The sequence below is a fragment of the Dasypus novemcinctus genome, chromosome 29 (genome assembly GCF_030445035.2).
Source record: "Dasypus novemcinctus isolate mDasNov1 chromosome 29, mDasNov1.1.hap2, whole genome shotgun sequence".
NCBI lineage: Eukaryota > Metazoa > Chordata > Mammalia > Cingulata > Dasypodidae > Dasypus > Dasypus novemcinctus.
In genome coordinates, this window is record NC_080701.1 from 4,809,058 (window position 1) to 4,831,389 (window position 22,332).

The 22,332-nt window shown below is 51.2% G+C and overlaps 1 protein-coding gene across 2 annotated transcripts in view; it reads left to right on the forward strand.

The window, feature by feature from the left end:
- Window positions 1–22,332, forward strand: part of ASAH1 (N-acylsphingosine amidohydrolase 1) — a 31,839-nt gene that overhangs the window by 1,455 nt on the left and 8,052 nt on the right. For both annotated transcript variants that reach the window (XR_011647747.1, XM_058289938.1), the window contains exons 2-5: window positions 11,246–11,292; window positions 17,520–17,610; window positions 18,956–19,042; window positions 21,188–21,266. Coding sequence is in view for 1 of the 2 variants with exons in the window: in XM_058289938.1 (XP_058145921.1) it covers window positions 11,246–11,292; window positions 17,520–17,610; window positions 18,956–19,042; window positions 21,188–21,266 (304 nt within the window). In the remaining variant the exon portion in view is untranslated. The remainder of the gene's footprint in view (window positions 1–11,245; window positions 11,293–17,519; window positions 17,611–18,955; window positions 19,043–21,187; window positions 21,267–22,332) is intronic.

Consider the following 22,332-nt stretch of genomic DNA (forward strand, 5'->3'; position numbering starts at 1 on the left):
GTTGTTTGTTTTTGTTTTTGTTTTTTCAGAATGCACCAGGAACTGAATCTGGGGCTCCCCGTGTGGGAGGCGGGCGCTCAATCGCTTGAGCCACAGCTGCTCCCTGGACTTCAGTTTTTAGTCATATTTTTTAAAGGTTCTTTCTTTTATAAAATAACAGCAAAGGGAGATGTTAAGTGGTGGGTTTTGTTTGTTTTAACCTCTCCACTTGACAGAGTAAAACCTGGAAGCTCTGTGCTGGGAAACCAGGGACCCACTGGCTGAGAGGACTGATGGAGCCTCCCAGCAGTCCAGCAAGCACCTTCTGTAGAGAATAAGCAGCTATTCAGTTGAACCTTTATATGATTCACATTAAAAAAAATGATATCTCAAAACCACCACTGGTGAGCCAGGTGCCCACGGGGTGAGCGGTGCCTGCATGGCCCGCTGAGTTCCCACACAAGTGCCCGCATGAGCCCGTGGTGAGCCCGTGGTGAGCCCGTGCCTGCGCAAGCGAGTCACGCAGTAAGATGATGGTGCAACAAAAGAGACGCAGGGGAAGTCAAGCACAGAAGAGACCAGGAAGTGAGGTGGTGCAATTGACAGGGAACCTCTTTCCACATCACAGGTCCCCAGGATTGAATCCCAGTGAATCCTAGGAGAGAAAAACGAGAAGAGAAGAAAGATGAGAAATAGACACAGAAGATCACACAGCGAATGGACACAGCAAAAATAGCACATGAATAATGAGGACTGGCTTTAAATTACAAAGAAAAGTTATTTGATTGGGAACTCTAGGGTTTTTGTTTTGTTTTTGAGGCTTTTCATAACGTGGCAGATCTTAAGCTCTTCTCACAAGAGGCCAGGGCTGCGCCAGCAGGGTCCTGTGCCTTGTTAAGGACTTTGAATCTCATTCCACTAACGGTGGCTTTAAACAAGAAATGAGAAGATAACATTTTTGCCTTAAAAAGATCAGTTTGGATGGAAGGAAGCAAGGGTGGATTTGACTAGTCCAGGGCAGAGAGCAGGGTGGCACCTGTGGAGGGGGAGAAAAAGTTCTAGAGCTCCCTAGGAGGGAGAGGGAGCGCAGCCAGATGGGCTGAGTAGGTAGGGGCACTGCTCGGCCGGCTGCGCGGTGGCAGTGGGGACATGGTGAGGGACGGGGAGCTGAAGGAGGAGTGCTTTCCTTGTGATGCTGTCCAGCATTGGGTGGGAGGGAGATAGCCATCAGGCTCTTGGGAGTTGAGCTCAGAAGAGAAGTGTTGGGCGCTGTAGGCTCGGCCGTGCCAGGAGAAGACGGGGGCACGGCCAGGGCACCGTGGGGTGTGAGCTCGACAGGCGTGGGCATGGTTGGAGCAGGGGAGCACCAGGGGCGGAGGGTCCTGGCTGCCCAGGGGAGAGGCAGACGGTCACTGGGTTGAATGTGGTGCAACAAGGGGCCGTTGTGTTGGGCAAGGGGACGTCGTTGGTGGCCTCGGCCCAAGCTGTCCAGAGGACAGAAAATAGGTGGCAGGAGGCTGAGCAGGGCTCTGGGGGAGGAAGGAGTGGAAAGATGACTGTTCAGGAACAAGTCAGCAGAGCCAGGAGATGTCAGACCCAAGATAAGGGACTCAAGTTAATGGGCCGATTCCAGCTTATCTTTATGCATCGGTTTCTCCTGTGACTAATAGGGTTGACATTGGCCACTGAAGCAGCTTTAGCAATAATAGTCATAAAGTTTGTATAAGCCCGCGTCCTAGCCACCTTTATTGTAATGGACCCTACTTCCCTGGTGCTGCAAGGGGCTGCCTGGCGCCACACTCTGCTCGGGGCGCTCGGACGCGTCAGTGATCCATGCCCTGCTCTTTCGGAGGGCGCACCTCAATATCGGCACTTCCGTGGGGTGCCAGCCCGTCAAAGTCAAGAGTCGTAGGGAGAGATGTGCACGCTCATCTGAAATTCTTATAGAATAAAAAACACGTCTTTTCTTATTCAATAACTCTGTCTACCAAGTTGTACATAGAGAATTAGGAAACATTTTATTTAGAAAGGAGTTACTGAAGAACTAAAGAATTCAAATTGAAATTTTTTTTGCTGCAATTCTTTTCGGCTGGGTATCTATATAATTTCTTCACCTTGTCTTTTATTGCCCTTTTCTAAGTATATGAATGGCAGGCACACAAAGGGCTTGCTCACTGTTTTTGTACGTTATTAGAAGCATACATTTTCTTGAGGTTCTCACTGATGCTGCAATACCCAAAAAAATGTTTTAAGGAGCAGGTAGAGTTACGCCACTGCTTTTAGGTGTGGAGCGGTCCTTGCATACCTAGTGGATGAATTTTCACCTTCCAGGCTACTTCCTTGAGTAGGTTATATCCAGTAGCTCTACAGTAGTTTTTCTCAACAAATGGGAAGGACATAAACACTGAGTAATTTCACGGGTTCAAGTTTCTTTCAAATAATCAGAATAGCTTGAGAACTCACTGACCTTTGTCTAGAAAAGACATTTTCCCTGGACTCGCAAATACACGGAAGCACCAAATTTTCACCATTTCTGGCCTTAGGAAGCAAAACAAAAAGAAATGAGTGACGGGAGAGGGACGGGCCCTCAGCTTGCTGTCTCCCTGGTACAGAGGCCAGTGTGCCAGTCCAGCTGCATAGACGTGCCCATCACCTGTGTCTAAGCCGTATCTGTCCTCTGTTTAACTTTTTATCTGGCTGGATACGGCTGTCTGCTGGTAAACCAAGGAGAGTTAAATTTGGGGGTAGTAAGATGGTTTAAATAACAGAGTAGCTCGCTGTACTTCTGTTTCAGGTTTGAGAAAGATTTCGAAGCTCTTTCCCACGAAGAATTCTCCCTTGAGGTGCAGATGTAGATCTCTCTCTACTCTACCTCCAAAACTAACTTTTTTGTGTAAAATGACTTAGATGTTATTTTACAGGTATGTCAGGTGCCTTTTACAGGTATGTCCGGGTATCCACAGCTACCACCTTTCTTTCTTTCTATCGCATTGTGCCCAGACGCCGTGCAGATGCCACACCTGCTCACGCCACTGGCATGACCTTAGTAAAATACCTTACCTATCCCCACTTCTAACCTCGGGGGCAGGCTGCCCTCTCCCTTCACCTGCCGAGCGCTGCCAGCCTGCGCGCAGCTGCCCAGTGAAAGCTGCCTGGTAATTGGCATTTCCTGTCAGCCTGCAGGTGTTGTCGTGGGGGTGGGCACCGCTTGGCCTTCTCTGGTGATGATGAAGCACGTTGCCCCAGGTAGTCGAGGCCTTTGCTTCATTGCTTCCACCGTGGGCAGCTGCGTCCGGCAGGGGCAACCTTCCACGCTCGAAGGAGGGTCTCGCATCCAGCACTTGGAGCCAGAAATTCAGTAAAAGTGCTATGAACATTCTTGTACCGGCGTCTGCGTGCACATGTTTTCATTTCTCTAGGCAAACACCTCGGAGTGAAATTGCTGGGTCATGTGGCTACTCGATGTCCAACCTACCAGACTCCTCCAAGGTGACTGCACCGTTTACCTTCCCACTGGCAGTGTGTAAAGGTTCCACTCTCCACATCTTGCAATGCTTGTCATCTCTGATTATAGCCATCCTAGTGGGGTTTGAAGTGGGGTCTCCTTGAAGTTTTGATTTGGATTTCTCATGGTTGAGGATGTTGAACATCTTTTCATGGGCTTATTGGCCATTTAAAAAAACTTCCTTGGAGAAATATCTATTCAAATCCTTTGCCCATTTTAAAAATTGGGTTATTTATCTTTTTATTATTGACTTACAATAAGAGTTCCATATACATCCTAGATACAAGTAAGTGTTTATCAGGTATACAATTTGCAAAAATGTTCTCTCATTCTTTTGAGTTGTTTTTCATTCTTGATGATGTCCTCTGAAGCACAAAAGACTGTAATTTTGATAATGTATACTTTCTTTTGTTGCTGTTGTTTATGCTTTTGCTGTCATCTCTCAGGAACCATTGCCATTCCCTAAATCAGGGTCACACAAATGTAGACCTGTGTTTTCTTCTAAGAGTTTTAGGGTTTACATCCCAGTCTTTGATCCTTTTGGAGTTAATTTTTGCATATGGTGTGACCTAGGGGCCCAACGTCATTCTTTTGCATACAGATATCCTGTTATCCTAGCACCATTTTTTAAAAAAGATTGTTCTTTCCCCATTGAATTGTCTTGGCACCTTTATCAAAATTGAATTGACCATAAGAGGGCTTATTTCTGGAGGTTCATTTGGTTTATATGTCTGGGCTTAAGCCAGTACTAACAAAGTCTTGATTACTCTAGCTTTGCAGTAGGTTTGAAATGGGGCAGTATGAGCTCTCCACGTTTGTTCTTTTTCAAGATTGTTTTGGGTATTCTGAGTCCTTGTGTTTCCATATGATCTTTAGGGTGAGCTCATCAATTAAAGCCTCTGAGCCAGCTGGAATTTTTATAGGAATTGTGTTGAGTCAGTATATCAATCTGGGGAGTATTAACATCTTAACGATGTTAAGAACACAGGGTGTCTTTCGATTTATGTCTTCTTTAACTTATTTCAACAATTTTTTGTAGTTCTCAGAGTATGAATTTTATACTGCTTTTTAAAATTTATTCCCAAGTATTTTGTTCTTTTTAATGCTATTGTAAATGGAACTGTTTTCTTAATGTTATTTTTGTTTTAGTTATTGCTACTGTGTAGAAATGAAATTGATTTTTGTATATTTATCTGTTTCAACCTTGCTGAACACATTTATTAATTGTAGTATTTTTAATGGATTGCTTAGATCAGGTCGTCTACAAGGAGAGATGGTTGTACATCTTCCTTTGCAATCTAGATGCCTTCCCTTTCATTTTCTCACCTCTTTGCCCTGGCCAGGACGTCTAGTGCAGTGATGATGAGAAGTGACAAGAGCAAGTGTCCCTGGTCGCTCTCCCTTTCTTTCCTCAGTTTCCTTCTTCAGTTCTATACTCTTTTACTCTTGCTCAGTCAAAGTTGACAGCAAAATTGGAACTGTAATTGATTCTTCCCTGTGTTGTCTATGTTGTTTCCTTTAAGAAATGCAAAAACAGTAAACAGTATTTAAAGTATTATGATTTGTAAATATTGGTCATTGCTTCGAATGCTATGATTACATTTCTTTTTCTATAATTCTAAATCCAAAACACCTATAGCACTTAAAGAATATTCAACTGTTTTCTTTACCAGTTATTCAAAATCATGCAACCTTTTAATTTGTTTCATATTTATTCCATGCCTTCCTGTACAGATTTTCCTCCTGGGATTTCTGAGACTACTTTCTTTTTCTTATTAAAGGAGAAACCTGTACCTTCATCACTGTATCCTGTGTATTTCCCAGCTTCTGACTTGTTCTCTCATTTCTTTTATCCATTCTTCTTCGTAAGACCTACTGAATTCCTTTTCTAGTTGGGACCATTTTCTTGTTATTTGGACTGACATTTTAAAATACGACATTTTTTCTGTTACATTCCTGATTACTTTCATTTTATTATGACATTCTGTGCCTTCGAAATCACATGCTTAAGGTCTAACAGACCTTATGGTATTCTAAGGAGTCCCCTTTTAGGACTCTTCTGAGCTGTTGTTTTTCAAAGTTTATTGAATATCTATCATCCTAAGTGTTCCATTTACCATGCTGTGTAAGTTGGAGCCATCGTTTTCTGAATCATATCCCATCTTATCTTTTATTCCTTTTTTCTTCTTCTTCTAGAATGTATCTTGAACTAACTTAGGAAAGAATGTGTGGGAGGTAAACTTTCTGAATTCTTCTAGTGACTTGATTCAATTCCCACAATTGATTGGCACCTTAACTTGGGATAAAACCCTAGTTTTAAATTAATTTCCCATCGTTTTGATGGTTTCACTGTGTTCTAGCAACCATCTAGCTGTTGAGAAGTCTGATGCAAGTGTGATTCTAATTCTTTTGTAGGAAAACCCTCCACCTTACCAAAACTTGTAGGCTTCTTTCTTCACCGTTTAGGTTCTGAAATAACACAGTCATATGTTCAAGTGAGGGCCATTTTTTCAGCCATTATTTTGAGTAATTAGTAGGCTTTTCTTTAAGATTCTTATCTTTTTTAGCTCCAGGAAATTTGCTTTTATATCTTTCATAATTTCTTCCTCTCTATTTTCTCTGCTTTCTCTTTCTGGAACTGCTACTAATAAAATACTGGACTTCATGGATTTATTCTCTAAGTCTTTATATTATGGAGATTTCTTTGATTTTATATCCCTATCCTTTTTATTTCAGCAGTGTACTAACCAGTCAGGGTTCTTTTGGGAAACAGAATCAACAGGAGCTATCTGTAAATAACATGTGATTTATAAGATTCTCTCATGTGAGCATGGGGATGCACAAATCCAGGTTCCACAGGCAGGCTGCAAACCAATGAAGGTCCTTGATAAGTTTCTGGGAGACGCTGGCTGTCCAAAGATGAGCTGGGAAATTCTCTCTGAATGCTGAAATCTCTTCCCTTTTTAAGGCATTCAACTGTTTGGATAAAGGGTCACTCATTGTTGAGGGCAATCTCCTTGGTTGATGTAGATGTAATCAGCTATATGCAGTAAAGTCACTGGTGACTAAAGTCCATAAGTGTCCTTGTATTACAATTAGTCCAGTGCTTGCTTGACCAAACAACTGGGCACAATTACCTGGCAGAGTTGACACATTAACCTAACCATTCCAAGCAGTCACACTTTTAACTACTTGATTTAACTTTTTTCATAGTATCCTGTTCTTGTTTTATAGTTATATTAGTGTATTAAATTTCTTTTTTCTAAGATTACTATTGTTCTTATATTGATATAGTGTGTTAAATCCCTTCTTTCTGAGATTGCTATTATAGTGTTGTGTCTTGTTTTTCAATATTTTACTTTATTTTTTTCTTCTGTTCCCTAAATTAGGCAAGGTTTGGAGTTAAATTTTCAGTCTGTTTTCTTTGACTTTCATGTTTCATGCTTCAGGCTTTTTTCAAATGTTTGAGTTTTAAAACGTTCTTAAGACTGAGAGAATAGGAGGGATGGCTTTGTAGCTCCATGGTAGGTTTTGCTGACTCACAGGCTTTGCTTTAGGGCAGATGGGTGCAGAATTAGCCATTTTATCCCATAGCTCCTCTAAATGTTATGAGGAGGGCATTATTCTCAGGCAGAGGCCAGTAACCTTTTTTTGTAATGGGCCAAAAAATAAGTATTTTCAGTTTTGTAGGCAAGAGGCAAAAATCAAGGACATTATATAAATATTGACATAACAAGAGAGAAGATACATTTCCACAAATTTTTATTGACAAAAATCAAAGCATAATAATAATTTAGCACAAATTTTGTATCACAGATCTAATATTAGAATAATTATTTTTGGAAGGATCACATTTTGCTTAATTGGAATTCAAAGTTAGTGTTCTCCGTCATCAAAGTTGAGCACAAATGTTCTGTTATTCCTGATCTTTAGTGAGAATTTACCTATTCCATCTTTGAAAACATCTTGTCACAGAAACAGAATGATAGGCTGGTATTAATTAATATTAGTGATTGTTAGCGGTCCCCAAAAGTGCCCACGTCCTAATCCCTGGAACCGTCACTGTGTTACCTTCTGTGGTGAGGATCTTGCAATGTAGAAATTATTTTGATGAAGCAGGCGGGCCCATTGGAATTAAGAATGAGGCTTCTACGTTGAGGATGGAAGAAGGCGCAAGTCAAGGAACACGGGCCGCTTCCGGAAGCAGGAAGAGGGGAGGCAAGAGTTTCAGAGCCCCCAGGAGGGTGGCCGGGCAGCCTTGGACTTCTGCCCTCCCGCACTGGTAGGGCGATAAGTCGAAGACTGACTTAGTGAGCCACTAGTTAGAAAACTAATCCAGGCATCGGACTTTAACTGAGTCTCTGTGTCGAAGAGACTAACTGATTTTTGCCACTTAGGCAATAGGTGGAAGAGTGTTGACGGATGTGGCAAAGTGGGGGGATCCGTACTAAGAGGAGAAATTCTGGGTGCGACTGGACGGCGGGTTGAGTGGAGGGGCCAGTAGACAGTAGACAGGTCATCCCCCCTCGGCCTTTTCTTGCCAGGCAGAAACTAAGCACACGTTCCCTCACTACCCCGCAGCACATGCTTCCCCTAAAGGCACTGGACGGAATCCAGCGCAAACAAGAGTGCCCTAGATGCCCGTGTCCTAGAGCAGGGGTTGTGGGCGAAGAATGGTTTTGCATTTTTAAAAGGTAGGAGGAAAAATTAAACGTATAGGAATATTTTGTGACAATTGAAAATTATATGAAATGCACATTTCAGCATCCATAAGTATAATTTTATTAGAGCACAGCCGTGCTCCTCTGGTTGCGTATTGTCTACCGCTGCTTTTGCGTTACAGCACAACGTTGACTCGGTACCACGCAGTCCCTGGGGGGTGCTCTCAGCACTGCCCCCTGGCGCTTGGTGTACTACGAATCACAATTATGCAATGACTTAACAGCTTTCAATGCCACACGTATCACTGTACCACAACATTCCTGTCGTTTTTAAAAAACGATTAGCGCATACCTAACATTCCAAAACAAGGAACAAAAGCCAAACGTGGACTTTAAATGCTGTACTTTGAGGCAAAGTGAAATATGGGTTATTCAGTTATTGAATTAGATGGCATGGCATTGTGTCGATTTGCAATGACACTAAAGTGCTAAAGGAATGTAATATATTTCAACATTACCAGGCTAAAAGTCATGAAATTCCCAACTGACAAGAAAGGAATGGTGAGAAAAATTAGAAAATATGAAACAGAATATCATGCCATAGCAGAATTTACAAATTTTTTGAAAAAGGAAAATGAGGCTGCAACCAAAGTAAGCCTCCAGTTAGCTCATTTATTAGCAAAGCAGAGAAAACTATGGTGATTTACTAAATCGTGTTTGATTGCAGCAGTAGAAGAAATGTATACAGAGAAAAATGTGTTTGTTTCATATTAGCTTTTAAGTGAGAAGATTTGCACGAGACTTTGGGAGCAGCAGCATTGTCAATTCAAAGCCAAGTCAGGGGAGCAGATGTGGCTCAGTGGCTGAGCACCGGCTTCCCATGTATGAGGTCCCAGGTTCAATCACTGGTACCTCCAAAAAAAAAAAATCCAAGGCCAATGATTTGAAATGTTTTTCCTCGGCTCTTGGAGTTACCAGTACCAATCACTTGATGTTTTTTTCAAGGAGTCAGTACTGAGTTTGAGTGACTGAAGAAGTACCTTCTGTGAATAGTCTGCATGAAATATCTATTGTCAAAGAATATGAGAAAGGAATAATTCTTTATAGCCTGAAGTGGAATCTGCTAAGATGTGTAACAAATGACAGTGGTAAGAACATGTGTGGAGAAGAAAAAGACTTGCACAGATTTACAAAACTTGTGACAGTGTAAGCTGTTTAAAGCTTACAGTTAGTAATTATGTTAGTCATCGGCAGATATTCTGTGGAAAATGCATGACGCTATCAGGTGTTATTGATCTGGTAATGTCAACCATGAACTTCATTTGCTCTCATTGACTTAACTACAATCATCTCTGTGAGTGTTTATAAGAAATAGATACTGAATACACCACACAGCAGTTTGAAAGCAGCAGTAAAGTTTTACGGCAACTTTTGAGGTCAGGGCTGAAACTAAAATTTTCCTGAATGGGAACTGCCTTTGACCACTATTATTGATCACCAGATGGCTTTGGAAATTAGTTTTTGCTGCAAAGTTGATATTGTTTCTTAATGAATTGGACCCCAATTTACAAAAACAGTGTGTATGTGAAAAAGTTGTACTGTGGTGAAGTCATTTTGACAGTGATTAAAGCTTGAATCACAAGTAATGTCCAATTACTTTCTATATCTTCCATGCTATCAAAAGTTAAAACAATTGTGAGTTCTCCATTTCTGCAAACCTTTACAGCAGCTATATTTTCTGAGCTCAAGCTACAGTTCCAGTAGTTTCCTTCCCCACTCCACTTTGTTCTCTTATTGTGAACTTAAAATTCTTTTAAAAAATTATTTTAGTTTTATAGTACTGGCTCTTCAGAGAAGGGCTACCATCTTGAACTAGTAATAAGAGTATCATATAATCCCAGTAGCTTTTTTTGAGAATTTCATGTTGAGAGCAAATTCTTTATTTTGCTGCAAGCTTGAACAGCTCTTCCTAGAGTCTCAGGCAATGGACTCAGTGTTGGGGGCACAGAATTCTCATAAATATGGTAATGGAGATGTGGACAAATGCCGTGGGAATAGACAGGAGGGGATGACTATTTGCATACGGGTGGTAGGAGAAGACTTCGCAAAGAAGACTGTGTTTTTTTGTTTGTTTTTGGTTGTTTATTTTTTTATTTCTCTCCCCTTCCCTCCCCTGTTGTCTGCTGTGTCCATTCGCTGTGTATACTTTTGTGTTCGCTTGCACCCTCAGTGGCACCGGGAAACTGCATCTTTTTTGTTGTTTCACCTTGCTGCGTTAGCTCTCCATGTGTGCGGCGCCACTCCTGGGCGGGCTGCACTTTTTTTGCACAGGGCAGCTCTCCTTGCAGGGTGCATTCCTTGCGCATGGTGCGTGGCACAGCACTCCTTGCATGCGGCAGCTCTGCAGGTGGGCCAGCTCAACACACGGGTGAGGAGGCCCTGGGTTTAAACCCTGGACCCTCCCATGTGGTAGGCGGACGCCCTTGTCAATTGCGCCATGTCTGCTTCCCAGAAGACGGCATTTGAACTGGGTCTTAAGAGGTAACCCAGAGTTTACCAGGCAGGGATGGGGTGTGCCAGGGGTGGGAGCAGCTCATGCACAGGTGCGGAAAGGTGTGAGAGCGCCGTTTGTTGGTGGTCAGCTGGGGGAATGGCCAGAGATGAGGCTGGGGTGGTAGATTATGGCCAGATACGAAGGGCCCTGTGCAGTGGGTGCTGCAAGTATGGTTTGGGATGCAAACCCCAGGACAGGTTGCAACAGAGTTGACTCATAAGGTGAAATGGTATTGCTTCCTGTAAAATGATTTACTGTTGGTGCTAAATCAACCTGACTTGTTTTCCATCCACTTTCTTTCATCTCCTCCTAACTCCATGTATTTGTAATGTAAGATCCAAGTGATAACACCTGGCATGTGTACAAATTAATTGGATTCTGAAAATAGAGCTAATGGTTTGGGGTTTTAGACGTTTTGTGGAAGGAGGAGACTTACATTAAGAAAAGGTATTGAAATTATCTGAAACTGTAACTTTTTATAAAATATTTGATTACCCAGCATTTCTTACCTTTTGAAACTTTCATTTTCTTTGTTTTTTGAAATAGTGGACAGAAGACTGCAGAAAATCAACCTATCCTCCTTCTGGACCAACGTAAGTAAACACCTGATTGTCAAAATCCACTTTGGTCTTTGTGGAGAGCTTTCCTCTCTTTCATAAAAATAATGTTGAATAAAAATTTAAATCCTATCTTCTCTCCTATGACAAAATATTTTTCTCAGGTTTGTATATTATGCATTTGGTTAAGTCCCTGGACAAATATGAATGTGTCCCATCATTAAGATGTCCATTTCTAAATTATCAAAATTGTAGGAAAAAGGGGATTTCCTTTTCTGCTAAGCTCTTCTATCTACTGCTAAGCAAAATCCTAGCCTGTGTTTTGTCATGTGAATAGAGCTGACCTGTGGTACCTGGACATACATCACCAGTTTACACTGGAACAGAAACGTGCTGGGCCTCATCTGTGCTCAGTAGGATAATCAAGGCTATCGAGGACAAAATGGGATCGGAAAGCACGGTGAAGGGCGGGAATCACGTGTTAGTTGGTTTACCCTGCCTGCTTGGGCCGGCTTTCGGCCCTCCCAGATTCTTGGTGGTTAAGTGGCTTGGAGAAACGCCCCACGTACAGCCGTGGGCTCCGAGAGTACGGAGGACAGGTGGAGGAAGCGGTCCTCTCTTCCTGCTACCCCTGCAGTGGAGGAGCCTCTGGGAGGGAGGACAACGCAGGACGACTCCGCGTAGCGGCAAGGCCACGGCTCGGTTTTTGCAACATTCTGAATTCTATATACTACGTGGCTTTCGTCTAAATTGTGCATTGTCTAAATTGTGTATTCCGAATAGCCTCTGTCCAAGATAGAGTGACACAGTAATTACCCAGGTTCTTTTGGTTTCCTCACCTTTATGTAGAGAAAGGCAGGTACTGGCAGTAAGCATACAGGTGAGCCCTCTGACCTCGTATGAAGCCAGTGCCCACGCAGCCCCCCACCTCGTATGAAGCCGGAGCCCACGCAGCCCCCCACCTCGTATGAAGCCGGAGCCCACGCAGCCCCCCACCTCGTATGAAGCCGGAGCCCACGCAGCCCCCCACCTCGTATGAAGCCGGTGCCCACGCAGCCCCCCACCTCGTATGAAGCCGGTGCCCACGCAGCCCCCCACCTCGTATGAAGCCGGAGCCCACGCAGCCCCCCCACCTCGTATGAAGCCGGTGCCCACGCAGCCCCCCACCTCGTATGAAGCCGGAGCCCACGCAGCCCCCCACCTCGTATGAAGCCGGTGCCCACGCAGCCCCCCACCTCGTATGAAGCCGGTGCCCACGCAGCCCCCCACCTCGTATGAAGCCGGAGCCCACGCAGCCCCCCACCTCGTATGAAGCCGGTGCCCACGCAGACCCCCCACCTCGTATGAAGCCGGAGCCCACGCAGCCCCCCCACCTCGTATGAAGCCGGTGCCCACGCAGCCCCCCACCTCGTATGAAGCCGGAGCCCACGCAGCCCCCCACCTCGTATGAAGCCGGTGCCCACGCAGCCCCCCACCTCGTATGAAGCCGGAGCCCACGCAGCCCCCCACCTCGTATGAAGCCGGTGCCCACGCAGCCCCCCACCTCGTATGAAGCCGGAGCCCACGCAGCCCCCCACCTCGTATGAAGCCGGTGCCCACGCAGCCCCCCACCTCGTATGAAGCCGGAGCCCACGCAGCCCCCCCACCTCGTATGAAGCCGGTGCCCACGCAGCCCCCCACCTCGTATGAAGCCGGAGCCCACGCAGCCCCCCACCTCGTATGAAGCCGGTGCCCACGCAGCCCCCCACCTCGTATGAAGCCGGAGCCCACGCAGCCCCCCACCTCGTATGAAGCCGGTGCCCACGCAGCCCCCCGCGGCTGCTCGCGTGTCTTCCTTCTCCCGCCCCCCCCCTCGGTCTGCGCCCTCAGGTTCCCCGCGGGGGCCTCACCGCCCGCCCGCTGGCCTTGCAGGGGAACGCTCCGGGTTCGGGCGCTTTCCTCGCCCGCCTGCTGCACCTCCCTGCGCGGCCGTGTCGCGTGCGCTCCCGTGGGTCACGCGAGGCCGCGTGCTCACGCGTCCTGGGCCGCGCCGCCGCTCCATCCGGGCCTCCAGCGCCCGCGCCGCGTGGGGGGGGAGGGGAGGAGGGGGGGGGGACGCCCTGGGCCCGCCTGACCCCGCTGCGTCTCTCCCGCCGCGCGCCCCGTCCCTGCCGGGTGTCCCCAGCTTCCGCCCCGCGGCCCTGGGGTCCCCTCAGCACACGCCGAGCCTCGGCCGTCAACTCGGCTCCGCGGACCGCGAGGCGGCGGGGCGCGGGGCGCGGGGCGGCGGGGCGCGGGGCGGCGGGGCGGCGGGGCGCGGGGCGGCGGGGCGGCGGGGCGCGGGGCGCGGGGCGGCGGGGCGCGGGGCGGCGGGGCGCGGGGCGGCGGGGCGCGGGGCGCGGGGCGGCGGGGCGCGGGGCGCGGGCGCGCGGCCTTTCTCCACGGTTCGCGGTCCCCGCGGCGCCGGGCGGCGCTCTTATTACGCAGGGAATTGAGGGACAGACGAGAAGTGCCAGGACGTGGGGTGGAACGGGGGTCACGGCTCATCTTGGGGCATTAAAATAACTTTGTTTGTTTCTCACACTGGCCCCTTGTCTCGGGGAGTTGAGGCGCAGGGAGGTTTGCCGTCGAGCGGCTTCTGGGGTTCCCCTTCACCGCCGCCTCCTTCCCCGCTGAGGTGAGTGCAGGGTCTCCCTGGAACTCTCCAGCCTGCGCTGGGGCCGGGAGAAGAACCCAGGGTGCAGGGGGTGCCGGGGGTGGGGTCGGGTGTGGGGGCGGGCGGGGCGCGGTGGGGTGCTGGGGGCTGGGCGGGGCGTGATGGGGGGCGGGAGGGCAGGGCGCCATAGGGTGCGGGGGGGGGGGCAGGGTGCGGTGGGTACTGGGGGTGGGCAGGGCGTCTGGGGTGCCAGAGGCCGGGCGGGGCGGGGTGGGGTGCCAGGGGCCGGGCGGGGCGCTTTTGGGGGGGGCAGGGGGGTGGAGGCGAGGCACGGTGGTGGGGCGGGGGGCAGGGCGCCGTGGGGTGCGGGGGACTGGGTGGGGTGCTGTTGGGTGCCGGGAGGAGTCAGGGCACCGTGGGGGGCGGGGCAGGGCTCCGTCGGGTGCAGGGGCGGGGCGTGGAGGGTACGGGGGGGGCGGGGCCGCGATGGGGTGGCGGGGCAGGGCGCGGTGGGGTGCCGGGGGCTGGGGGGGTGCTGTTGGGTGCTGGGGGGCGGGCGGGGCGCCGTCGCCCACTGGGAGCCTGGGGGACCCGCTGTGGGGTGAGGACGTGGAGCTCGTCTACGATGGTGTCCCCGACATCGCAGCCCGTGGGCGGCGGATTTGTCGTCGTTGTGACACGGTAATCCCGATTCCTGCCCTGGGGGTCAGCGGCCCCACCCGTAGCGGGGCGGCCGTGCGTCCTGAGGGCGCGGCGCGTCCTGCCCTGCGGCTCTGCGCGCGGGAGCGGGCCTGCCGGGCCTGGTGGCCGGCGTTTCTCAGGTCCCGCCGTCCTGTGCCAGGGTGGAGCTCCGCGTCCTGGTGTTGGCAGCGGCCCAGCCCCGCGGGAGCGTGGACGTGGGTGTCAGCCTGGGAGCCGGCAGCCCCGCAGCCGAGTGCCCGCAGGCCTTCCCCGGGGCGTGAGCCCCGCAGCCGAGTGCCCGCAGGCCTTCCCCGGGGCGTGAGCCCGCAGCCGAGTGCCCGCAGGCCTTCCCCGGGGCGTGAGCCCGCAGCCGAGTGCCCGCAGCCGAGTGCCCGCAGGCCTTCCCCGGGGCGTGAGCCCCGCAGCCGAGTGCCCGCAGGCCTTCCCCGGGGCGTGAGCCCGCAGCCGAGTGCCCGCAGGCCTTCCCCGGGGCGTGAGCCCGCAGCCGAGTGCCCGCAGCCGAGTGCCCGCAGGCCTTCCCCGGGGCGTGAGCCCCGCAGCCGAGTGCCCGCAGGCCTTCCCCGGGGCGTGAGCCCGCAGCCGAGTGCCCGCAGGCCTTCCCCGGGGCGTGAGCCCCGCAGCCGAGTGCCCGCAGGCCTTCCCCGGGGCGTGAGCCCCGCAGCCGAGTGCCCGCAGCCGAGTGCCCGCAGGCCTTCCCCGGGGCGTGAGCCCGCAGCCGAGTGCCCGCAGGCCTTCCCCGGGGCGTGAGCCCGCAGCCGAGTGCCCGCAGGCCTTCCCCGGGGCGTGAGCCCCGCAGCCGAGTGCCCGCAGGCCTTCCCCGGGGCGTGAGCCCCGCAGCCGAGTGCCCGCAGGCCTTCCCCGGGGCGTGAGCCCCGCAGCCGAGTGCCCGCAGCCGAGTGCCCGCAGGCCTTCCCCGGGGCGTGAGCCCGCAGCCGAGTGCCCGCAGGCCTTCCCCGGGGCGTGAGCCCCGCAGCCGAGTGCCCGCAGGCCTTCCCCGGGGCGTGAGCCCCGCAGCCGAGTGCCCGCAGCCGAGTGCCCGCAGGCCTTCCCCGGGGCGTGAGCCCGCAGCCGAGTGCCCGCAGGCCTTCCCCGGGGCGTGAGCCCGCAGCCGAGTGCCCGCAGGCCTTCCCCGGGGCGTGAGCCCGCAGCCGAGTGCCCGCAGCCGAGTGCCCGCAGGCCTTCCCCGGGGCGTGAGCCCCGCAGCCGAGTGCCCGCAGGCCTTCCCCGGGGCGTGAGCCCGCAGCCGAGTGCCCGCAGGCCTTCCCCGGGGCGTGAGCCCGCAGCCGAGTGCCCGCAGCCGAGTGCCCGCAGGCCTTCCCCGGGGCGTGAGCCCCGCAGCCGAGTGCCCGCAGGCCTTCCCCGGGGCGTGAGCCCGCAGCCGAGTGCCCGCAGGCCTTCCCCGGGGCGTGAGCCCCGCAGCCGAGTGCCCGCAGGCCTTCCCTGGGGCGTGAGCCCCGCAGCCGAGTGCCCGCAGGCCTTCCCCGGGGCGTGAGCCCCGCAGCCGAGTGCCCGCAGCCGAGTGCCCGCAGGCCTTCCCCGGGGCGTGAGCCCGCAGCCGAGTGCCCGCAGGCCTTCCCCGGGGCGTGAGCCCCGCAGCCGAGTGCCCGCAGGCCTTCCCCGGGGCGTGAGCCCCGCAGCCGAGTGCCCGCAGCCGAGTGCCCGCAGGCCTTCCCCGGGGCGTGAGCCCGCAGCCGAGTGCCCGCAGGCCTTCCCCGGGGCGTGAGCCCCGCAGCCGAGTGCCCGCAGGCCTTCCCCGGGGCGTGAGCCCCGCAGCCGAGTGCCCGCAGCCGAGTGCCCGCAGGCCTTCCCCGGGGCGTGAGCCCGCAGCCGAGTGCCCGCAGGCCTTCCCCGGGGCGTGAGCCCGCAGCCGAGTGCCCGCAGGCCTTCCACGCCCCGCAGCCGAGTGCCCGCAGGCCTTCCCCGGGGCGTGAGCCCGCAGCCGAGTGCCCGCAGGCCTTCCCCGGGGCGTGAGCCCCGCAGCCGAGTGCCCGCAGGCCTTCCCCGGGGCGTGAGCCCCACAGCCGAGTGCCCGCAGCCGAGTGCCCGCAGGCCTTCCCCGGGGCGTGAGCCCCGCAGCCGAGTGCCCGCAGGCCTTCCCCGGGGCGTGAGCCCGCAGCCGAGTGCCCGCAGCCGAGTGCCCGCAGGCCTTCCCCGGGGCGTGAGCCCGCAGCCGAGTGCCCGCAGGCCTTCCACGCCCCGCAGCCGAGTGCCCGCAGGCCTTCCCCGGGGCGTGAGCCCGCAGGGGGTGGGTTTGGTGACGGGAGGCGCGTCCGCGCAGCTGCAGGCGGCAGCCGGGGGTGCGCGCTGGGAAGCCCGCCCCTGACGGGAGCCCGCCGCTCCCGCGCGCCGCGGGTGAGCTGAAGAGGGCGGGGAGGCGGCGGCGGGAAGCCCCGGGCTCCGCGCCGAGGCGGCAGAGGAGGCGCCGGGGCAGCTAGGCCGCCGCCCGGGGCTCCTTACACCAGCGGAGCTCAGCCCCGGCCCCGGGGGCCGGAAACGGCGCCTTCCTGCAGCTAAAACCACCCATGACCGGCAGTGGTGGTCGACTGTCTGAGACGGAGTTCTGCAACTGGGAGGCTACTTTGAAAAGTGTTGGAGCCTGGACTAAGTCTTTGGAAGATTTCAGAGAAAAATTTTTCAAAGGCAGCTGTTCTCCAGCAGGCTGTATCTCTTGAGCCACGATTGATTCTCTCACATGTTAATTTACATTAGCTTTCAGGGCTTCTGCAACTGCTTATGATTGTACCTGCCAAATAGGGCTGAAGCACTGGCTGGAAAATGAGCTTTCTTTGCAAATTGTGGCCTAAGTAACCAATTTCTATATTGCTCTAATAATGTGCCTCTAACATATCCATCCAGATGTAACTCTCTACCCCCTCAAAAAAATATATGCTTTCAGCATTTCAAGATGATACATCTCTTTTTACAGCTACAGGGGTCCAATTCCCTGGTACACCATAAATCTCGATTTACCACCCTACAAAAGATGGCACGAGGTGATGGTTGACAAGGCACCCGCGGTATGCTATGGTTTTTTTTTCTTTGTTTTTATCCCTCCCCGCCCTTGTGGCTTTTTGTGTGCTGTCTGCCCTCTGCGTCATTCGCTATGCGTTCTTCTGTGTCTGTATTTATTTATTTTACTCCCCCCCCATGCGGCTTGCTCGCCACCGTCTGTCTATGTCCATTCGCTGCGCGCTCTTCTGTGTTTTTGCTTGTCTCCCTTTTTTGTTGCGTCGCCCTGCTGAGTCCACCTTCTGCGGCATCTGCAGGCCGGTGGCGCTGCGCTCTGCGGTTTCTGCGGGCCGGAGGCGCTCCGCAGCCTGCGGGCGAGCCGGCCTTCACAGGGCGGCCCCGGGGCGCGAACCCAGGGCCTGGGCAGGGTAGACGGGAGCCCAGCTGCTTGAGCCACAGCCGCCTCCCTGCTATGGTTTTTTTAAATTTTTTTTTTTATTTTTTTAAAGATTTATTTATTTATTTAATTTCCCCCCCTCCCCTGGTTGTCTGTTCTTGGTGTCTATTTGCTGCGTCTTGTTTCTTTGTCCGCTTCTGTTGTCGTCAGCGGCATGGGAAGTGTGGGCGGCGCCATTCCTGGGCAGGCTGCTCTTTCTTTTCACGCTGGGCGGCTCTCCTTATGGGGTGCACTCCTTGCGAGTGGGGCTCCCCCACGCGGGGGACACCCTTGCGTGGCACGGCACTCCTTGCGCGCATCAGCACTGCGCATGGCCAGCTCCACACGGGTCAAGGAGGCCCGGGGTTTGAACCGCGGACCTCCCATATGGTAGACGGACGCCCTAACCACTGGGCCAAAGTCCGTTTCCCTCCCTGCTATGGTTTTTACGTCTTCTGTTTTGGAATTTGCTGAGTGTAATTGTATGTTTTTACGTCTTCTGTTTTGGAATTTGCTGAGTGTAATTGTATGTTTTTACGTCTTCTGTTTTGGAATTTGCTGAGTGTAATTGTATGTTTTTACGTCTTCTGTTTTGGAATTTGCTGAGTGTAATTGTACTCTTGAAAGAACACGTCATGAAAGTACCCCAGCTACTCGAGCAGGGGCTCTGGATGCCTTTCCGCTGTGCACACTGAGAGCAGAGGAGGAGCCGCCACCCCTGGAGCGCCCTGCTCCCTTCAGGAGCCTTTGCCTCTGTTTCTTTCTCCCTATATCATCTTCCTTCATCTAAACAATTAAAAGTGAAGTGTCAATTTAAAGGTAAAATTAGACTGCATTCTGATTATTCACTGAAAATATTTTCAAGCAACACTTTCTGTTTAATTTAGCTAGAGAGGAGTAAACCCAAAGTTCTGGATTTGTTAAAATTATACCAACATGTCATCCCTTTCTTGTGTTTCTTATTATTTGTTTTTCAGATAAAACTTATGGTGAAGTCCATAAAGGATTTAGTAAATGCATTCGTACCAAGTGGAAAAATTGTGCAGATAGTGGATCAAAAGCTGGTAAGAATGACTGTGTCTGACAACAATAAATTTTAGATGTACACACATAATCACACAGTTCAGAAAAGGCTCTGGTATTTATTTAAAAACCTTCTTTGCCAACCTTTCCTCTTGGACAAGGTTGAATTTATTCTCGGCCGCTGTCAAAACTTAGGAGGGACTTGAAATTCTGGGCCTTGGGACTATTAGAGTAACAAGACACAAAATCACATGACAAACCTTGGTCACTGAGTGCTTAGTGATGTATTTTGTTAAGTACAGAATATTTTCCTAAGCAGCATGCAAACAGATTCCATCTGGGAATATGGCATTTCCTACTCTTTATATAAGCTTAGGTTTGCAAGTTCACTATTGAACACTTGTTTTTTCCTAAGTACCTTGCCTGAGTTTTCTGTTTACCCAGAGAATGTTGTAGATATGACCAACTGGCATGCCCAGCCTGGGGCATTCTGTGGAGCCGCTCAGCTGCAGTGACCCTTGGCACGCCCTCAGCTTGCGGTTGGTGGTGGCTGCGCAGTTGCCAACCCTTTCCGTTTCCTCCTGGTCGCGCAGGCGCCCCGTATTTATTTACATGGAGCCCCCAGAGCCCCTGGAGGTAGCCCTGGCACCCGCGCCCTGGCTGGGCCCCAGGCAGCACGGCCCCAGGGTGCCAATGTTGGCCGTCTCCTGCGCTGGGCCGGCTCCCTCGCAGCACCGGCCCGTCGTCGCCTCGTGGGGGCTGCACTGGGCTCTAGGATGCTAGCCAGGTCGGCGGCCTCTGCCCGATGTCGTGTGACAGGGCAGCACGTCTCCAACGCTGCCAGGTGCCCCAGGCGAGAATCCCTGCCCCCAGGTGCTCACCTCGGGCTCCCGACGCCCTCGGGCACTTCCCCCGAGCCCCTTGCCCCTGCTGACCATCAGACCCCTCTCCCTCCTGTTTGGGATCTCAGGGCCGCAGGCCAGGGCCGTCCTTTATGTTCATGCTAACAGGACTTCTCCAAAATTAAAAAAAAAAGTGTTTGCGGGGCGGAGAGGACGTGACCCCCAAAGACTCCACCTGCCTTTATGCCCCCCACTCTGAGTGTCAGGGGCCGGGGGCCGCATGCAGAGTGTTTAGATGCCCAGGCCCTGGGCCAGACAGAATCGGGTTCTACGGCTGGTCCAGTCACATTCCAGCTGGGTGTCCTTGGCGAGTTTCTTAACCTCTGCAACTTCAATTTTCTCTTCAAGAAAGAAAATATTTACTAATGATGCATACTTCATATGGTGGTTGTTGTGAGAATTAAGTGACCTATTATATGTAAAGCACAATGCCTGGGATTTAACGTGTTCAATAAGTCATTTTTATATTTTACGTTGACTGGAATATTCTACTTGGGCAGTGCTTTGAATTCTAGAAGGAAAAATAATATGCTGAGTTAGGTCAAATTGCATATAAATTACAAGCTGGTGAAAAATGGGATTTGTGAATTTTAAGCATATTATTTCAGCAAGAGGCACTGAGTGTAAATTGTCATCTCATTGTTGGCAGTAGTTGCAGCTGAGAAGTGTAGTGTCCACCACTGAATTTGCTCCTGTGTCCCATTATTTGCTGGCAGAATCCAGTTACTGCTTATTAGCCCACGGTCATGACAAAAGGGTTTGTGAATATATAGAATAGTCAAGTTGCTGCTGCCCCTGTGGGAAAGAAATGGTAATGGAGATGTAGTTTATGCTTGATATTTCTATAAACCTACAACTTCTCAAATTAAAAAAAAGATAAATAAAGAGGATGTAATATCGTTGATTAGAGGGCAAGTCTGAGTAGAAGAGAGAAGTGTTGCTGTCTTGATTCTCGAGTTTAGTTCTTCTTGGGTTATCCATGTGGAATTATTCCAGTTCTCTCTCTTGCTGGAAGATAGGGTGAAATTCAAGGACAAGAGAAAACAATCTCCATATGATACCTAAGAATGGAAGAGCTTAGGGGAACGAAAGCTAACATTAAAGAATTAGGGTGCTCAAGGTTGAGTATTTCGTAGGATCTTTAGAAATACACGATAGAAATATGCTTAAAATATTAACTCTTCACCTATTGTGGTAGCAACATCTGGAATAATCATATGTACAAGGACCAGCTCTCAAAGCATGCCTTAGGTTAAATGATTTGCTCATTGATTTGTTTTACAGCCAGAGCTTCTTGGCCACCTTCCTGAACCTTTTGGAGAAGAAATAAAGGGGATTGCAGCTGTTGCTGGCTTACCTTTAGGTAAAGTCCACTTTGCAGTTTCTAAAATATTTAATAAATCATTTTTGAATGTTTCTATTGAGGGGAAGGGGATTTGGCCCAATGGATAGGGTGTCCGCCTACCACATGGGAGGCCCGTGGTTCAAACCCTGGGCCTCCTTGACCCGTGTGGAGCTAGCCCATGAGCGGTGCTGATGTGCGCAAGGAGTGCCGTGCCACGCAGGGGTGTCCCCCACATAGGGGAGCTCCACGCGCAAGGAGTGCACCCCTTAAGGAGAGCCACCCAGCACAAGAGAAGGCGCAGCCTGCCCAAGAATGACGCCGCTCACACAGAGAGCTGACACAGCAAGATGACGCAACAAAAAGAAACACAGATTCCCAGTGCCACTGATAAGGATAGAAGTAGTCACAGAAGAGCACACAACGAATGGACAGAGAGAGCAGTCAACTGGAGGAGGGGGGGAGAGAAATAAAAAAAAATCTTAAAAAAAAATGTTTCTATTGAGATATACATATGGTAAAGAGCATATATCTTAAGTATACGGCTTCACAGAGTTTTACAAATGCTCATGTTCCTATAACCACATCCAGATCAGGATCTGGAAAATTCCAGCACTCCTGAATGCTCTGTCATACCCCTTTGCAGATAATACTCCTACGAGTATAACCACTGTTTTGACTTCACTACAAATTAGTTTTGTCTCTTCTTGAACTTCTTGTAAGTAGAACCATACTGTATGAGCTCTTGTGTCTGGTTTCTTATGCTTATCATGGTATCTTGGTAGTATGCTATCGAGGGAATATACAACAATTTAACCATTCGCCTGTGGGTGGACGTTTAGGTGTTTCCCGATTCTACTTGTTATGAATAAAGCTGCTAGGGACATTCTTGTACATGTCCCTTGATGGGTAGATGCATGCATTTCTCTTGGGTATATGCGTAGGAATGGGACTGTTGGGATACGGGGTAGAGATGTGCTTAGGCTTATAGACCCTGCCAAACAGTTTTCCAGAGTGATTGTCTCAGTTCGCAGTCAGCATAGTTTAAGAGTTTGTTTTCTTTGCTTGATCCTTCTCCACTTGATAC